The 15,333-nt window shown below is 44.6% G+C and overlaps 2 protein-coding genes and 1 long non-coding RNA gene across 5 annotated transcripts in view; 1 reads left to right on the top strand and 2 right to left on the bottom strand.

The window, feature by feature from the left end:
- The window catches only part of SLC6A20 (solute carrier family 6 member 20), a 40,771-nt gene extending 37,040 nt beyond the window's left edge, over positions 1 to 3,731 (top strand). The window contains exons 10-11 of the mRNA XM_079933941.1: positions 858 to 1,023; positions 2,521 to 3,731. Coding sequence (XP_079790067.1) covers positions 858 to 1,023; positions 2,521 to 2,670 — 316 coding nt within the window. The 3' untranslated portion in view covers positions 2,671 to 3,731. The remainder of the gene's footprint in view (positions 1 to 857; positions 1,024 to 2,520) is intronic.
- On the bottom strand, positions 1,030 to 5,515 carry LOC307192694. Its single transcript, XR_013830161.1, has 4 exons — positions 5,422 to 5,515; positions 3,725 to 3,786; positions 2,726 to 2,795; positions 1,030 to 2,095 (listed from the first exon to the last, which is right to left on the bottom strand). It is a non-coding gene; the product is annotated as an uncharacterized lncRNA (long non-coding RNA).
- Positions 5,516 to 7,185: 1,670 nt separating this feature from the next.
- SACM1L (SAC1 like phosphatidylinositide phosphatase) overlaps positions 7,186 to 15,333 on the bottom strand; it is a 61,851-nt gene continuing 53,703 nt past the window's right edge. The window contains exons 20-21 of one of the 3 annotated variants that reach the window (XR_013830158.1): positions 8,342 to 10,186; positions 7,186 to 7,934 (exon numbers count right to left, since the gene is read on the bottom strand). Coding sequence is in view for 2 of the 3 variants with exons in the window: in XM_079933936.1 (XP_079790062.1) it covers positions 9,717 to 10,186 (470 nt within the window). In the remaining variant the exon portion in view is untranslated. Of the gene's footprint in view, positions 13,330 to 15,333 lie in introns of all 3 variants that reach the window. The other 2 variants (XM_079933936.1, XM_079933937.1) reach the window with 2 other exon arrangements.

Here is a 15,333-nt window from a genome sequence, read left to right as displayed (position 1 = left end):
CTGGAGGTAAGACACCAATCCGGATGCTGGGCCTGGGTCGGCCACTACCTGGGTGCCCTCAGGCAAGTCACATCACAGCCCTGGACCTCGGTCCCCTCCCCTGGGAAACGGGGAGGTGGCTGGGTCAGCATTTCTCAAAGTGCTGAGATACTTTCCATCCTCATTTGTGTGTGTGGGGGGGGGGGGCAGAAAAATATGATTAGCCTATCCAATCCATGGTAAAACGGATATATTGTCATGCTATTGCTAAATTCAGGTAAATGAGTCAATTATAAAAAGCCCACAGACGATGGGAATCACAATGGTGGGCTGCAGGCAGCTACACTTGGGAAGCACCACTCCATGCCAGCTCCAACGGGTCAGGGCCAAGGTGCTTCTGCTTCCTTCAGGTTTTCCCTCTGCCCCAGAAAACCTGCTCTGGTTTCAGGGGACAAAAGCGATTCCCCTGTGGGGGCGTTTCTAGGGGGAAGGAGAGTTGCTGACAGACAGCAGGGTGGGAGGGGTGGAGCAGGGCTGCCCTCGCGGTCCCCTGGTGTTGAGGACAGGCTTCACAGGCATCCCGCCAGGCCCTCTGGTGTACAGCAGCAGCCTCCAGCTGAAGGCCGGCACCAGGAGGATGGCCTCTGAGGTCCACTCGCCTATGGGTGGTTGCTTTGCCCCCTCTGTGGCGGCCTCAGCCCTTCTTCCCTCCCTGCCCCCAAGACCCCCACAAGGAATCAGAGACCGCCCAGTGGTCGTGTTCAGACATCAGTGGTGCCCAGCACAGAATCTTCCTGAGCAGACGAGGAGGTGTGGCCTGGACTGCCTGGCGCCAACAGCATGGATAATCCAAGCTTTCTCTCCCCACCTCCAAACAGATTCGAAAGCGACCTTAAGGCTATGACTGGACACGCTCTGAACTGGTACTGGAAGGCCATGTGGGGCGGTGTGAGCCCACTGCTCATCATCAGCCTCTTTGTCTTCTACCTGAGTGACTACATCATCACAGGGACCCTGCAGTACCAAGCCTGGGACGCCTCCCAGGTATGTAAAAACATCACCCAGGTATGTAAAAACACTCAGCCCAGCAGCTGGGCTGAGTTTTTCAACATGGGCTGCAGTGAAGAGAGTGAGATTCCGTCCAGAACTTCCTGGTGGCCTCTGTCCACTGAGGCCACTCAGGCAAGGCCAAGCAAGGCTGGAGGGCATGGCCCCTGAGGAGCTGGGTGGGGCAGGGACTGGCGTTTACACTGGAGTTGCTAGGACAGAACCGGGGACTGAGAGGGGCACTCAGGAGGCTGGGCTGCATCTGCTCACCCAGCAGAGGGCAGCACATCAGTGTTTTAACAACCTGGACAGCCGTATCACGGCACCGGGCCTGAGGGTCAGCCTTGGCTGTCCTTGCACAGACACACTCTCATAAAAAAGATTTACTTTTTAAGGAAAGTAATACAACTGACCAATTTGGATTTCTTTCCCTGTGGGTAGAAGATGCTGCCCCTTAGCATATGGTGTGTGTGCAGTGTGCACCCTGTGCTCCAGTCCACACACTCCACGCTGCACCATGGCTGGGAAGGCGCCACTGCGTCTGGTTCTGGCAGTGGTGCCGAGCAGGGCTTCCCACCCCGCAGTGGAGGAGCAGGGTGTTTCCTCCAGTCCCTGCAGCCTGATACTTTTGGAAAATGCAATTAACAGTGAATTCCTTAAAAAAAAAAAAGGTAGAGCAAATACAAGCACCAAATATGTATCAGATTCAGCAGACACAGGATTATAGGCTGTCAAACTGCTAAAATCATTTATGTTTCCTCCCAATTCCTGTACTCGTCACACAGAACACAGTGAGTAACAGACGAGCAACAGAAGTCTGTGGGCTGGTTCCCGCGGCCACACTCCGGCTGGCATTTTGGTTTACAAACCATACGTGCTTTGGTTGACAGCAAGTACCTGCTCCCTGGATTTAGCTGTCCTCTGGTTCCTTTGTGGAAAGGTAGTGTAGCATTTAGTGGCTTTTGGGCCTCAACTGGTTTCTCATCAGTTTTGCATTTACGGAACCATCCATCATTCTTCCAAGTAAGTCCTGAGGTCCATCAACACTTCTCCTGAGATGAGAGCTGTGCTGCTGGACACAGAAGCTAATAACCACATGTGGCTACTGAAATTTAAACAATATTTAAAATTCACTTCTTGCGCATCCCCGGCCACATTCCCAGTGCTCAATGGCCACCTATGCCTGGTGGCTGCTGTACTGGACAGGTAGCCCCTACATTTAGGTGCCCTGCTGCTGCCTTGAACGTAAGCCTTGGAGGGTTCTCATGGTTGCTTTTTCCAGATAGCTCCAAACAGTATGCACAGGGGGAGTTAGTCTGCCCAGCAGAGCCACTAGTGACCTGCACGCAGAGCTGGGGCGGCCCCGTGTGCAAGGATGCCCGGCCGCAGATGCTCTCTTCCTCACGCTGGAGGGCCTGAGGCCTGGAGGGGTGGTGCCCTCGGAAGGCTCCGCACGGGAGGTTCTTTCTTCTGACACTCAGGTTCCTTCTTCAGGGCCAGCTTGTGACCAAAGACTACCCCCCGTATGCACTGGCCATCATTGGGCTGCTCGTGGCCTCCTCTACCATGTGCATCCCCCTGGGGGCCCTGGGGACGTTCATCGTGCGCCGCCTCAAGCGGAGAGACACAGCCTCCGTGGCCTGAGAGCTGGGCTTCCCCGAGACTGCCGTCAGCCGCTATCTTACAGCCACTTACGTACAGAAGGAGCCGCCTCGGCTGCTTTTGGAAATATTGACTCCGGAAGCACTCAGCCCATCGTCTTCTCGAGTCTAGAAAGGATTAGGAAGGTGAAAAGAAAGACTACTCCCTCAGCAGGACACACACCCCACCCGCCATCCCCAGAGTCACACACGGTGCTTCCTCCCTGTCACCACGGAGGCAGAATTCTCACAGCCAGTCTTGAAGACGACTGCTCGACTCTAGCAAAGTCCTAGAAGTAGGGCACACCGGGAGCTGAAATTTGACTACTGTTTTTATGGGATAAAATTTAAGGAATGTTTTCTGGTGAGATCCCAACATACTAGCGGGCATTCATTTTTAGAGAATTTTGAAAAGGAGTTTTTTAACTAAGATGACTAATCTGAATGTCATCAATGCAAAATTAATTAATTAGTTCTTTTTTCAGTCACGGTGAACCTGCAATCACTGTGTTCTCCTTCGCTAATAGGATTGACTGGCCATAAAGAAAGAAGGCCTTTGTTTGGAGCTCACAAAAGGAGTCACTTTTCCCTAATCTGAGGCCTCTCAGTGGGTCCAAGACCAGTCCTCTCTACGAACAACCCCAAACCACCTTCGGCCCTGGTGTCTCACGACACTGAAAAGCTGCCAGAGCCTCTATGAGGATGAAAGTGAAGCTAACTTTCCCATAGACCTAAGGTTATATTTGGACATGATGACCAACTCTTTATAGGAAAGAAAGACCATAACCTAGTTTTAAATTATCTGTACATAAGTTTTCTAAAATGTATAGAAAGACGGCTCTCAAACAGAACACCCAGTAAGTGAAGACACCATATTTATGATACAGCATTAGTCCACCTTGTGAACGTCTCCTGTCGTTTAACTGCAATAAGTAGGTCAGGGTTATCCCGGAAGTGAGGAGGTCCCTTACTGCTCTAACACTCCTCAATTCCATGCTCTCAGTGAAGCACACAGTTTCTTTGAGTAGATTTGTACAGACATCTTTAAAGACACTTACACATTCACCTGGAACATCAGATGTTCTAGAGATGGCTTTTCTTTTTCATGCCATAAACTTCCCTATAACAAGAAATAGGCATTAGAAAGGTCTTAGGCAGTCTTGAACTTCCAGCTTCACCTGATGCCCATAAAAAGACCACTTGGTGGTGTTAGGCAAGCTGGAGAGCCGCATGTAAGTCAATGAAGTTAGAACACACCCCCACCCCACATACAAAAATAAACTCAAAATGGCTTAAAGACTTAAATATAAGACACAACACCGTAAGACTCCTAGAAGAGAACATAGGTAAAGCATTCTCTGACATACATAAATCGTGCCAATGTTTTCTTAGCTCACTCTCCCGAGAGAACAGAGAGAAAAACAAACAAATGGGACCTAAACAAACTTAAGCTGTTACACAGCAAAAAAAACCCATAAACACAACAAAAAGACAACCTATGGACTGGAAGAAAATACTTGCAAATGATGTTACCAACAAGGGCTTAATTTCCAAAATACACAAACAGGTCAACAACAAAAAATAACCCAATCCAAAAATGGGCAGAAGGCCTAAATAGACATTTCTGCAAAGACAACATACAGATGGCCAACATGCACATGAAAAGATGCTCAACATCACTAATAGAGAAATGCAAATCAAAACTACAAATCAAAATGTCACACACCAGTCAGAATGACCATCATTAAAAAGTCTACAAATAGGGCTTCCCCGGTGGCGCAGTGGTTAAGAATCCACCTGCCAATGCAGGGGACATGGGTTCGAGCCCTGGTCCGGGAAGACCCCACATGCTGCGGAGCAACTAAGCCTGTGTGTCACAACTACTGAGCCTGCGCTCTAGAGCCCGTGAGCCACAACTACTGAAGCCCGCGTGCCTAGAGCCTGTGCTCCGCAACGAGAGAAGCCACTGCAATGAGAAGTCCGCACACCGCAACAAAGAGTAGCCCCTGCCAAATAAACAAATAAAAATTAAAAAAAATAAGTCTACAAATAACAAATGCTGGAGAAGGTGTGGAGAAAGCAGAACCATCCTACGCTGTTGGTGGGAATGTAAACTGGTGCAGCTACTATGGAAAACAGTATGGAGGTTCCTCAAAAAACTAAAAATAGAGTTGCCATATGATCCAGCAATCCCAATCCTTGGCATATATCCAGACAAAACTATAATTCAGAAAGATACAGGCACCCCTGTGTTTACAGCAGCACTATTTACAATAGCCAAGACATGGAAACAACCTAAATGTCCATCAACAGATGAATGGATAAAGATGTGGTACATATATACAATGGAATATTACAATGGAATATTACTGAGCCATAAAAAAGAACGAAATCATGCCATTTGCGGCAACATGGATGGACCTAGAGATGATCATACTAAGTACGTCAGAAAGAGAAAGACAAATACCATATGATATCACTTATATGTGGAATCTAAAATATGATACAAATGAACTTATCTATGAAACAGACTCACACAGAACAGACGTGTGGTTTGCCAAGGAGGAGGGGGCGTGGGGGAAGGATGGATTGGGAGGCTGGAATCGGCAGATGCCAACTATTATATATAGAATGGGTAAACAACAAGGTCCTACTCTAGCACGGGGAACTATATCCAGTATTCTGTGATAAACCATAATGGAAAAGAAAAAAAAAATCACTTGGCTTTAAAGTGCATGAACCAGCATTTACTTACCACAACTAGTCAGTCCTCTGATTTCTCATCAGAGGGTTCTTCGGTGTCACAAAACCTCGGCTATCAAGGCTTGGAGAGTGAGCACACTCAACAGCAAATACACAGCACAGAGTCTGTTCCTGAATCCTTACGGGTCACAGTCTCCGAGCCCCCAGCCCAGGTCACTGTCTTACAACAGGGGCCGCCCCTCGGGGGTTGGTTATCACCTGGGTATTTCAGCCCTGAATGCTAGGTATCCTCAGGAGTGTAGACACAAATGTTGTTCTAGAGCAGCTCTTCATTCACAGTTGCTGTACTTCAGTGGTCCTCCACCTCAGTGTCCATTCCAACCACCCGGGAGCATTTAAAACTCCTGGTGTCCAGGCCACGCCCTGGAACCTACCAAATCTGAGAACCAGGGCCCTGTTTAAGAGAGAAGGAAAATGTGTCATACATTTAGGCACACTTACATCGAAAGTGACCTTTAAAAGTTTGAAAGCACTTTTGAGCATTTCTAATTGTATGGAAAAGTTACTTCTCCAGAATAATATTTGCTCACAGAAGTCAAACAGATGAAGTCCCATTATTATAGACTAATGTGCTCCAGATGAAAATGTCTCCAGCTTGGGTTCAGTTTTATTCTGCTTTCTGAGAACTGCATGAAGAGCAGAACATTTCATAGTAATCCTCAGTCCTGTTTCAAAAAATTCTTTGAATTCTTTGACTATTTTCTAGGGACTGCACAAAAGCAGTCATCTTAACATTTGTCCACCCTCTTCCAATAAGCTGGAGAGAGAAAGGCACGTTTCATCCCTGTGCCCTTAGCAGTACAATGACATTAGAGCCAGACACGGACTCCAGAAAGCTTTCTGATTATACTAAAAACACACCTACTCTTAGTTCTAAAGAATCAGGTAGGGAAATATTGGGTTTTTTTAGCAATTGTCATAAATAAAACCCTAAACAAATACATCTCTAGGTCTTTCTGGTCACTTATGAGATGTAGTTTTGTTTTGAGACCTCTCAACACAAGATTTTCCCTCCTTACGTAAACATACTAGCTAATTTTGAAAAAAAAAAAAAAGGAAAATAAAGGAGAATCCATCTGGTCTCTTTTCTACTGCCTTCTCTGTTTGCTTCCTCACATGCAGTGAAACCGCACCAATGCAGTGCATGAAGGCCATCACATGAGAAGAGGATCACATGATAACAGGAAGGGTAGCATCCAAAAGAGAAATTAGGAGAAAAAATTCTAATTTGCTGGATTTAAACAGAATGTGAGCTCTTCCGAATTGCTGCAGAATCTTTCCAACCCTTTTGAGAGGTGCCCTGGGCAGTCTGCCCACCTCAGAATCCCTTGTTGGCTGAGGCCATGAGAACCCACACAATAGGTTTGGGTGTGACCTCAGAACTGTCCTGGGGCGGAAAGAGCGTGTAAACTATTGTGTTAGATTTCTGTAAAAGTTATTTTACATAGAAAAATTAATTTATGGCTGTTCCACTTTATAGATAGAAAAGCTGGGGAAGAGAATTAATTCACCCAACCATTTTCTACTCAGCATCCAGTCAGGAAGAAAAAAAACGAGCGATTTAAACAATCCTTTGCAAGGCAAAAAGTACGTCTACAAATATGAAATTCTCAACCAGAATTTTCTGACCAGTCTCTTACATGTGAATCACGTGTCCTTTCGTATTGCCCACCTGCATAGGATCAGCCTTTATGGAGTATATTACAATCCAGTGTCTGTGTAGGCTCTGGGGAAAGTTCTGGTCCCTGGACTTCATGGCTTTTAGATTCTGGAAGGGAAAAAGACAATGATAGATAACAAATGATATTAATTACAGACTGTGATCTTTTCTAAGAAGGAAATAAATGGGCCAAGTGATGGTGTGAGAGGGACAGTGCTTCAATCAGGTGGTCGAGGAGGAGATACGTGGACTGAATTTTGAAGAAGAATGAACTAGTTATTGGAATTGCTGGAAGGTCTGTCCAGGCAGAGGCAATGACAGTGCAAAGGCCCTCAGGAGAGAAAGAGCAGAAAGGAGGCCTGTGGTTGGGCTGGGGACGGGAGCGATGGGAGATGAGCTTGGAGAAGTGGGCAGAAACCAGGTCATATAAGGCCTTATAGGCCACAACAGAGCTCCGGTTTCCTTCAAAGAGCAAGAATCTCACCTGAGGGTTTAACGTGGGGCCCTGCGTCATCTAGTTTACACTTGAAAGATCACTTGTAGCTGTGGAGAACAGACTGGAGAGGGTTGTAGATGGGGACCTTGGAAAATTATTCCAGGAGCTACTTTAGGAAGTCCATGGGAAAGATGATGGTGGCATAGACTTGGAAATGAATATGGAGAGGAATAGGTGGGTCTGAGTTATATTTTGGCAGGGGAGAGTTGCCAAGACTTGCTTATGGACTGGATGCATAGTTGAGAGGAGAGGGATGAAATGTTTGACTTACTGGGTGGATGCTGGTGGCATTTCCTGAGATGGAGAAAACTCGGCATGGAACCAGTCTGCACAGTATAAATCAAGAGCTCTGGGGGGGGAAAAAAAGAGCTCTGCTTGACCATACTGAGTTTGAGATGCCTGTGAATCAGGTGGGAATATCAGGTAGGCAGCAGAACACTAGAATCTGAACCTTTTGGAAAGGGCCGATCTAGATGTATATATATTTGGGAGTCACAGCATCAAGATGCTATTTTAAAACCATGGGTCTAAATGACATCACCTGGGGTAAGTGTGTACATGGAGAGGAGGGCTTAGGACCAAAGCCTACAAAAAAATCCAACATGTGTCCAGACAGGGCCACAGGTTCTTTTCCATCTTTCTCATTGAGAGAGGGGGTCTGTGTCCCTCCCCCTGAATCTGAGTGGGTTTGTGAGTGCTCCAACCAATAGACTATGGCGGAAGGGACACCATTGGACATTAGAGGCTAGATCATACCATGCAAGCTTCCACCTGGTTTTCACTCCGGCCGCCGTGAACCAACCAGGTATGAAGTCCTACGACCTTGAGGCTGCCATGCTGCAAAGCCACATGGAGGTGCTCCAGCTCACAGGACCAGCTGGTCCACCTTCCACCCACCCTTGTGCAGCACCAAACCAGCGCAGACCAGAGACCAGCCCCTCTGTCAGCTGAGTATCACTGAGTGACCTCTGTCAGTGCCATCTGGAACAGAAGAGATCACCCAGCTGTGCCAGGCTCCATTCCTAACTCGCAACACTGTGAGATTACTTTCCAGAAATAGATAACTAGAACAGGGATAAAGCAGAGAGGAGACATCGGTAGGCAATGGAGTTGTGAGTAAAGCTGGACAGAACCCAGGAGAATGTGTGCTCCCAAAAGGTCAGGAGAAGGACATCTTAAATTCTCCAAACATGACTTACAACCTGTACTTTCTACTTCTCCTAACCTCAGAGTCTATGTTTAAACCGAAATCTAACAGGAGCTCAATTTAGGACATAAAATGTAACATGATATTTTAATAGATGAAACTTTAGCTTCCTACAGCTAGAAAAATAAACAGGCAACAGGCACGCATCACTGAAAATGGTGAAGAAAGACGAATGTCTGGGCCTTTGGCTAAAACAAACAAAAAGCAAAGACAAAGTTATGCTCAGAATAATCTGTAAAGGCAAGTGCTAAGAACAAACAGGCCATCTGACCAGTTCACGCAGGACCAGGGCATTCGTGGTAATAATTAAACATGTCACAACTCCTTTTAATTGTCTCTCCCCCTCCACCCCCGCAGTGAAATCCCATTTATGGAGCCTCTGCGTGATGTCCAACACAGAGGATGAGAGCTGGACATCAAGGAAGAGCTCCCGCCTGTAGATTTACCTGGGTTTCTCAGCAGGGGTGTGTCCGTGTGCATGTGTTATCCTAGGGAACTGCCATATGGATGAGAATCCAAGAATTTATAGTTAAGAGACCAAGTTCAACACACAAGTGAGGCCCAAATATAAATTAGAGCCCATGTTTTCTTTAACTCCACGGCCAGAGTGCTCGCCCTCATGTGAGCCTTATTCAAAATCAGTTTCACAGAATCGTCCTATTGAGATGCTCTGTAAATAAAAAATTCCACAGACCAAAAAGTCTGGGTGCTGCTGCGTTGCACACACCCTCTAGGGGAGTCAAACCTCTGACAAGTCTGAGAATTGAGACAAGTCTTTGACTATGTTTAACCCAATGTTTCCAAATGGTTCTCACCACAGATCCCTACTGTCAAAAAACAGCTCTGAGCACACAGGACTCGTGTTATTCCAAACACTCAAGACAATGCTTTGCCGAACAGACTGAGAAGCTGGGGGCCCAGAGCTCAGGGAAGAGCCAGGCCATCCTGCAAGACACGGCTGCGTGAGGAAGAGTTCTCAGCAGTGAAAACACCCAGGCCAACGGGACAGAACAGAAAGCCGAAACCCCGCAAGTGGAGGGGAGCCTGATGTGTGACGGTGGCAGCACCGCACAGCAGGACGGAGGGAGTCGGGAAGGCTCTCTGCTGACTCTTCCCGTTAACCCAGTGGGAAAAGAAAACTGGAGCCTGTGTCGGATGCCAGCACACAGTCCCTCCCCAGGGGCTACACTCTCCTCCCTCCATCACTTCAAGTATGGCCATGTGACTTGCTTTGACCAATGAAATGTGAACAGAAGAGATTGTCACCTTGACCTTCAAGCAGAAACTTCTCCCTTTTCTTTCTGCCAGGATAACTGGTAATGTTCCTGTGTGAAGCTGTTCCATCACTCTGGGTCCCAGGATGCAGATGTCATGTGGCAGAGCTGCAGCAGACCCTTCAAGGATACACAGAATGAGTGAGAAATAAGTCTTCATTTTTTTAAAGCCACTGAGATTTGGGGATCATTTGTTACCGCAGCATAATCTGATCTACCTGGATTGACACGGACCATTTCCTTACTTTATAGAATGGAGAAAAGACCTGACGTGAAAAAGCAAAATTATGTGAAAAGAAGTCCCTTGGGGTTGAGCAATGTTGTCTTACCCAAGCACAAGGGATGGTAGGAAATTTCTGGTAAATTCAACACCATTGAAATTATACACTTCTTTCACCAAAAGTAACCACAAGAAAATGAAAAGACAAGCCACAAACTAGAAGAAGATATATGTAGTACATATAAGCAACAAAGAATTACTCTCCAGAATATATAAAGAATTTCAGAAATCTTTAAGGACAAGCAATCTAACAGAAACAGGCAAAAGACCTCAAAGGCACAGCACAGGAAACACCCGATTCCCTCCAGCACCAGCTCTGAATCATAACTTTGGATTTTTCTCTCCTTACAGGCTATGGGAACAGACTTCCAGAGAGCCCCACCTCCCGGTATTCATGCCCTGTGTAATCCCCTCCCCGAGTGAGCTGATCTAGTGGCTTGTTTCTAATGCATAGAATATGGCACAAGTGATGGGATGACACTTCTGAGATTAGGTTAAAAAAGACTGTGACTTCCATCTTGCTGGCTTTGGTGAACCAAGCTGCCAAGGTGGAGAGGTCCATGTGCCAAAGAACATAATATTTTAAAGACTTAACTGTAATTTATCTGTAGTAGGAAAACTTCTAACATCAGGACTCATAGGCAAGCAGGAGGAAAAACCTCCAAATGCTTGTTTAAGCCACTTCCCCCCCAAACACCCTTCACACACCACACACACACGTGCAAGGGTCTCCTAGGCACCGAGGTGTCTACATCAGCATTTCCCTCGGGCTCCCTGACATCTTCCTGTGGCCTGAGAGGACGTTTTCTAATAAGCATATTGTCCCACTTCTTGGTTGAGAGCCTCTATCATTTTGAAAAAGAAATTACAATTTGGAGGTGGGAATACAGGGGACATCTTTTAATGAACAATATACTAAATATTCCCCTGGAATACCTGTAACTGAAAAATAATTATAAGGATAAACACAATTTTTAAAGTGGCCATAATTGGAAAGTAGAATTTCAGAAGCTACTCATTTTCTTGCTTACGTACATTGTCTAATTCTTCTATAATGACCACACATTGCTTTGCATGTTTTTTATAAAAAAGAACATCCCTTTGTAAAACAAGGTATAGGAATGACACCAACATTAGTTAGAAAAGAGTATGACATTTTATTTTCACTTACGGATGGACAGTACATGAATTTAGAAATATAATCATTGCAGGGTTCTGAAATATTGATACCTTAAGATCTAACACACCAACATTAGCCCATTCACTGCAAAACAGCCACATCAGCAGTTCAGATTTGGTCTTTGTTGTGGTCGCTGAAATAAGTTCTTAATGTGAAATGCCCAGTAGCATCTGAGTAATACATTACAGTAGACATGAACTAAGTTTCGATATTTCCTCTTTGGAACGAATTATGCTTATTTACAAGTTAAGAGTAGGTAGTTCTAATTACTTACCCTATTGTGAGTTTTAATGACTGACTTTAAGCTACAGAGGGTTTTCCAGCTATTATTTCCTTTAAAGTTTCTAAAAGCAACAACTCTTATTAATGTTTATAAAAGATAATGTTGGAAAAAAGGTAATGTTAAAATCAAGGCGCTCTTTAGAGATATTTAAGGACAGGAAAAGGTATTACCATTGAAAAAAACTGTACATATTTTCAAGCACAACACAAATATTGTAGCAGTATTTAATTGAACTATTTTAAAATAGTGGCAATTATACTTCCTTACATACTTTTCTAATTTTTAAACCTCATAATTACAATTTGAATATACAGTCTGACTTATAATTAGAACTATGCACAGCTTCTAGAGTGTATTTTTTCAGATTTATTTCTTCACATAAATTAAAGTTTAAGTTGGTCCTTGATTTGGAGAGCTGTAACTACCTGGAAGCACTAAATTTTAGACTTACTGACAGCTAACAAAAACTCTTAAATAGGGAAAAGCATCGACACTACCGTGCGTGGAAAAGCAGCTGCTGCCTCCAAGTGCAACATCGGATTCAGCACAAGACCCGCTCAGAGGCCTGCATGTCTCCATGAAAGACCCCCAAGAAACCAAAAGGTCCAGAATGAAGGAGCTGACCAACCAAGGGCATTTTCCACACTGGGGCAATCCTGAAAACAGAGGAGGCTTTGGACCTCTAGCATAAGAGAGAGACTTCACATTCTTTGATTTCATTTACACCTTTTAAAAAAGATAAAATACACCTGAACCTTTTTCATCACACTTAAACTGCACAGCTCAAGCTGACTGAACTCATAAGGCAGCCCAACTGAAGCTCCAAAGGAACACCAGACCCTGGTCTCCTCTTTCCTACCATGTAGTCACAGACTATTTCGTCCAACTACTTGATGTATGTAAAAGACATTTTATAAACAGAGTAGACTTAGCTTATTCTTAAACTAAAGAAAAGTCCAAAGATGTATGGAAAAGTATGCTTGCTAACAGAAACTGCTTCTAAAGTGACAATAAACTGAGCTAGAAAAATAATTTCACTGTTTTAAATAAGGAAAGAAGCTAGATTTTTTTAAAATATATTACTTATTCTGCAACAGCTGATTAAACTGACAATGAATAGATTCCTTCCATTCCGTGAGCTGAATTGAGGTTACATTTTAATTATAGAATAGCTTCAAATGATAACCATCCCAATAGTAAAGAGATCATCAAGGCAGTAACATCAGATCAATTCTAAGTCATCACCCCCACACAAAGCGCAAGATGTGCTTTTGGATAAAGGATTTAAAAAGACCTTGGGCTGACGTGGAAAGCGGGTCAGTAAAGACTCCAGTTCTGCATAATGGAATCTTCCAAGCCAAGCCGCTTTCCACAGACACAAATTCAGTCTATCTTTTCTTTCTGGACCAATCTGGGAGCATCAACAAAATCTTTGCCATTGTAAAGAATAATAAAAAATGTTCCAATGCTTGCAACTCCCCAGAAGAGCACATATGCCAGTGTTTCTGTCCAGGTGTCACCTGTTGATTTTAAAAACAAAGAGCTGATAAATAACAAGTCATTTTATTGATACTAGATCCAGCTTTCAGCCGTTTAGCACATCTTGACAACATTAAAGTTTACAAACACATCCAAAGGAAAAATATAAGAACCTCTCAATTAAGGTTTAAAACAGTGGTTCTCAAACTCTGGCTGGCAACAGAATCCGCTTCAGGGCTTGATAAAGAATCAGCTGCTGGGCTGAACCCCAGTGTCTGTCTCATTTAGCAGGCCTAGGGTGGCGTCCAAGAATCTGCATTTCTAACCAGTTTCCAGATTATGCTGATGCTATGGGTCAAGAGACCACATTTTGAGAACCGCTTGACTAAACTAATTTCAGGTTATATCAAGCAAATAGTAATTATTAGCTTTAGATTATATACTTTAATATTATAAGAAATTATTACTAATAGTTTAGTTCATAGTCCTATCTATGACAGGTATCAGCTACTACCAAAATGCTAACACAAAAAATACTGGGTTGGCCAAAAAGTTCATTCGGGTTTTTCTGTCATGGAAAATAACTTTACAAATATACATGCTTCAGAAAAGTTATGTATTAAAGTGTATAGGGGCTTCCCTCGTGGTGCAGTGGTTCAGAGTCCGCCTGCCGATGCAGGGGACACAGGTTCGTGCCCCAGTCCGGGAAGATCCCACATGCCGCAGAGCGGCTGGGCCCGTGAGCCATGGCCGCTGAGCCTGCGCGTCCGGAGCCTGTGCTCCGCAACGGGAGAGGCCACAACAGTGAGAGGCCAGCGTACCGCACAAAAAAACAAAAAAAAAATAAAGTGTATAAAACAAAACTCAATAAATACAACATATTTAACACAACTCTCCTGAGATGCACTTTTTTTCAAAGTCTAGAGTACATGAAGGAAGCAGCAGGCCAATGGGAAAAGGTCTATTTTGTTCAACTCCTTGAACAGGTGAACCCAGTGTTGCTTCTCTCCTGCAATAGTACTGGCCTCACCTGCTGACAGGGAAACATGCAGAGGTCAACAGCCAGTTAAGAGGGCACGCCAGAAAGGAAATCAGGGTGTAGACACTTTCCTAATAAGCTGTCAGAGAACATGCTTGCATTTATTTGCTATTCTCTTAAATACCAAAGTAGGGGCTAGAAATCAGACACTGTCATATCTAAACACCACAAAGATCATTACTTTACAACAATTAACTGACACGAGATGTTACTAACCACAGCATCCAGTATCTTTTCACTTGAAAACATTCAAATTTCCACAATTGCCAATTTTGACAGCTCTGGGTTTTAAAACTCTTTTTGGATAAAGAAAAAAGCAGTTCCTCACAAGCCCACTCTGGGACACTCCCCAAAGGAATGGTCCATTTGTTCAGGCTGAGTCTTGGTCTTGATCTCCCTGCCTTTCCAGAGGTTCCACAGGGAAATGTAAGTATATAAAAAGACCAAAATAACAAAACTAATTCAGCAGTGGAGTGGTTCCCAGAAAATGGCATCCAATGGGCAATGTTTTAAAGAGAGAAGTCAAAGGATCTAGGGTGTGAACTGAACCGTGAGCAGCACATGCCAGCTGGTCCTGTCCTCTTCCTTCCTGCCCCAAATGTGACACAGACCCCCTAGTCATGCCGCACAGTGATGCTGTACTCGAGAGTCCTCGGCTTGTTTTTGCACTGTGATGGTTTTTACATTTTTAAAGAACTGTAAAAACAAACTGTGCAAACAGAGACCGTATATAGTTTACAAAATCTAAAATATTTATTATCTGACTCTTCAGAAAACGTCTGCTAACCCCTACCCTAGAGTAACAAGAAGACAGCTCCTCCCTGTGTCATGACTACCTACACTGCTGAACACTGAGGGGATTACAGAGATGAACAGGTTCTGAGCCTCCCCCAAGAAGCTGGCAGAATTAGTGTGGGGTGTGGGGGGCGAGGAGTCCTTAATTCAGCAAAGTTTTACGGAGGGCAAAACTGTATCCCAGACACAGGAGGTAAAACAATGAGTAAGA

This window comes from Stenella coeruleoalba (genome assembly GCF_951394435.1).
Source record: "Stenella coeruleoalba genome assembly, chromosome: 10".
NCBI lineage: Eukaryota > Metazoa > Chordata > Mammalia > Artiodactyla > Delphinidae > Stenella > Stenella coeruleoalba.
Note: the sequence above shows the minus strand (reverse complement) of the source record. Positions and strands in the feature narration are given on the sequence as shown.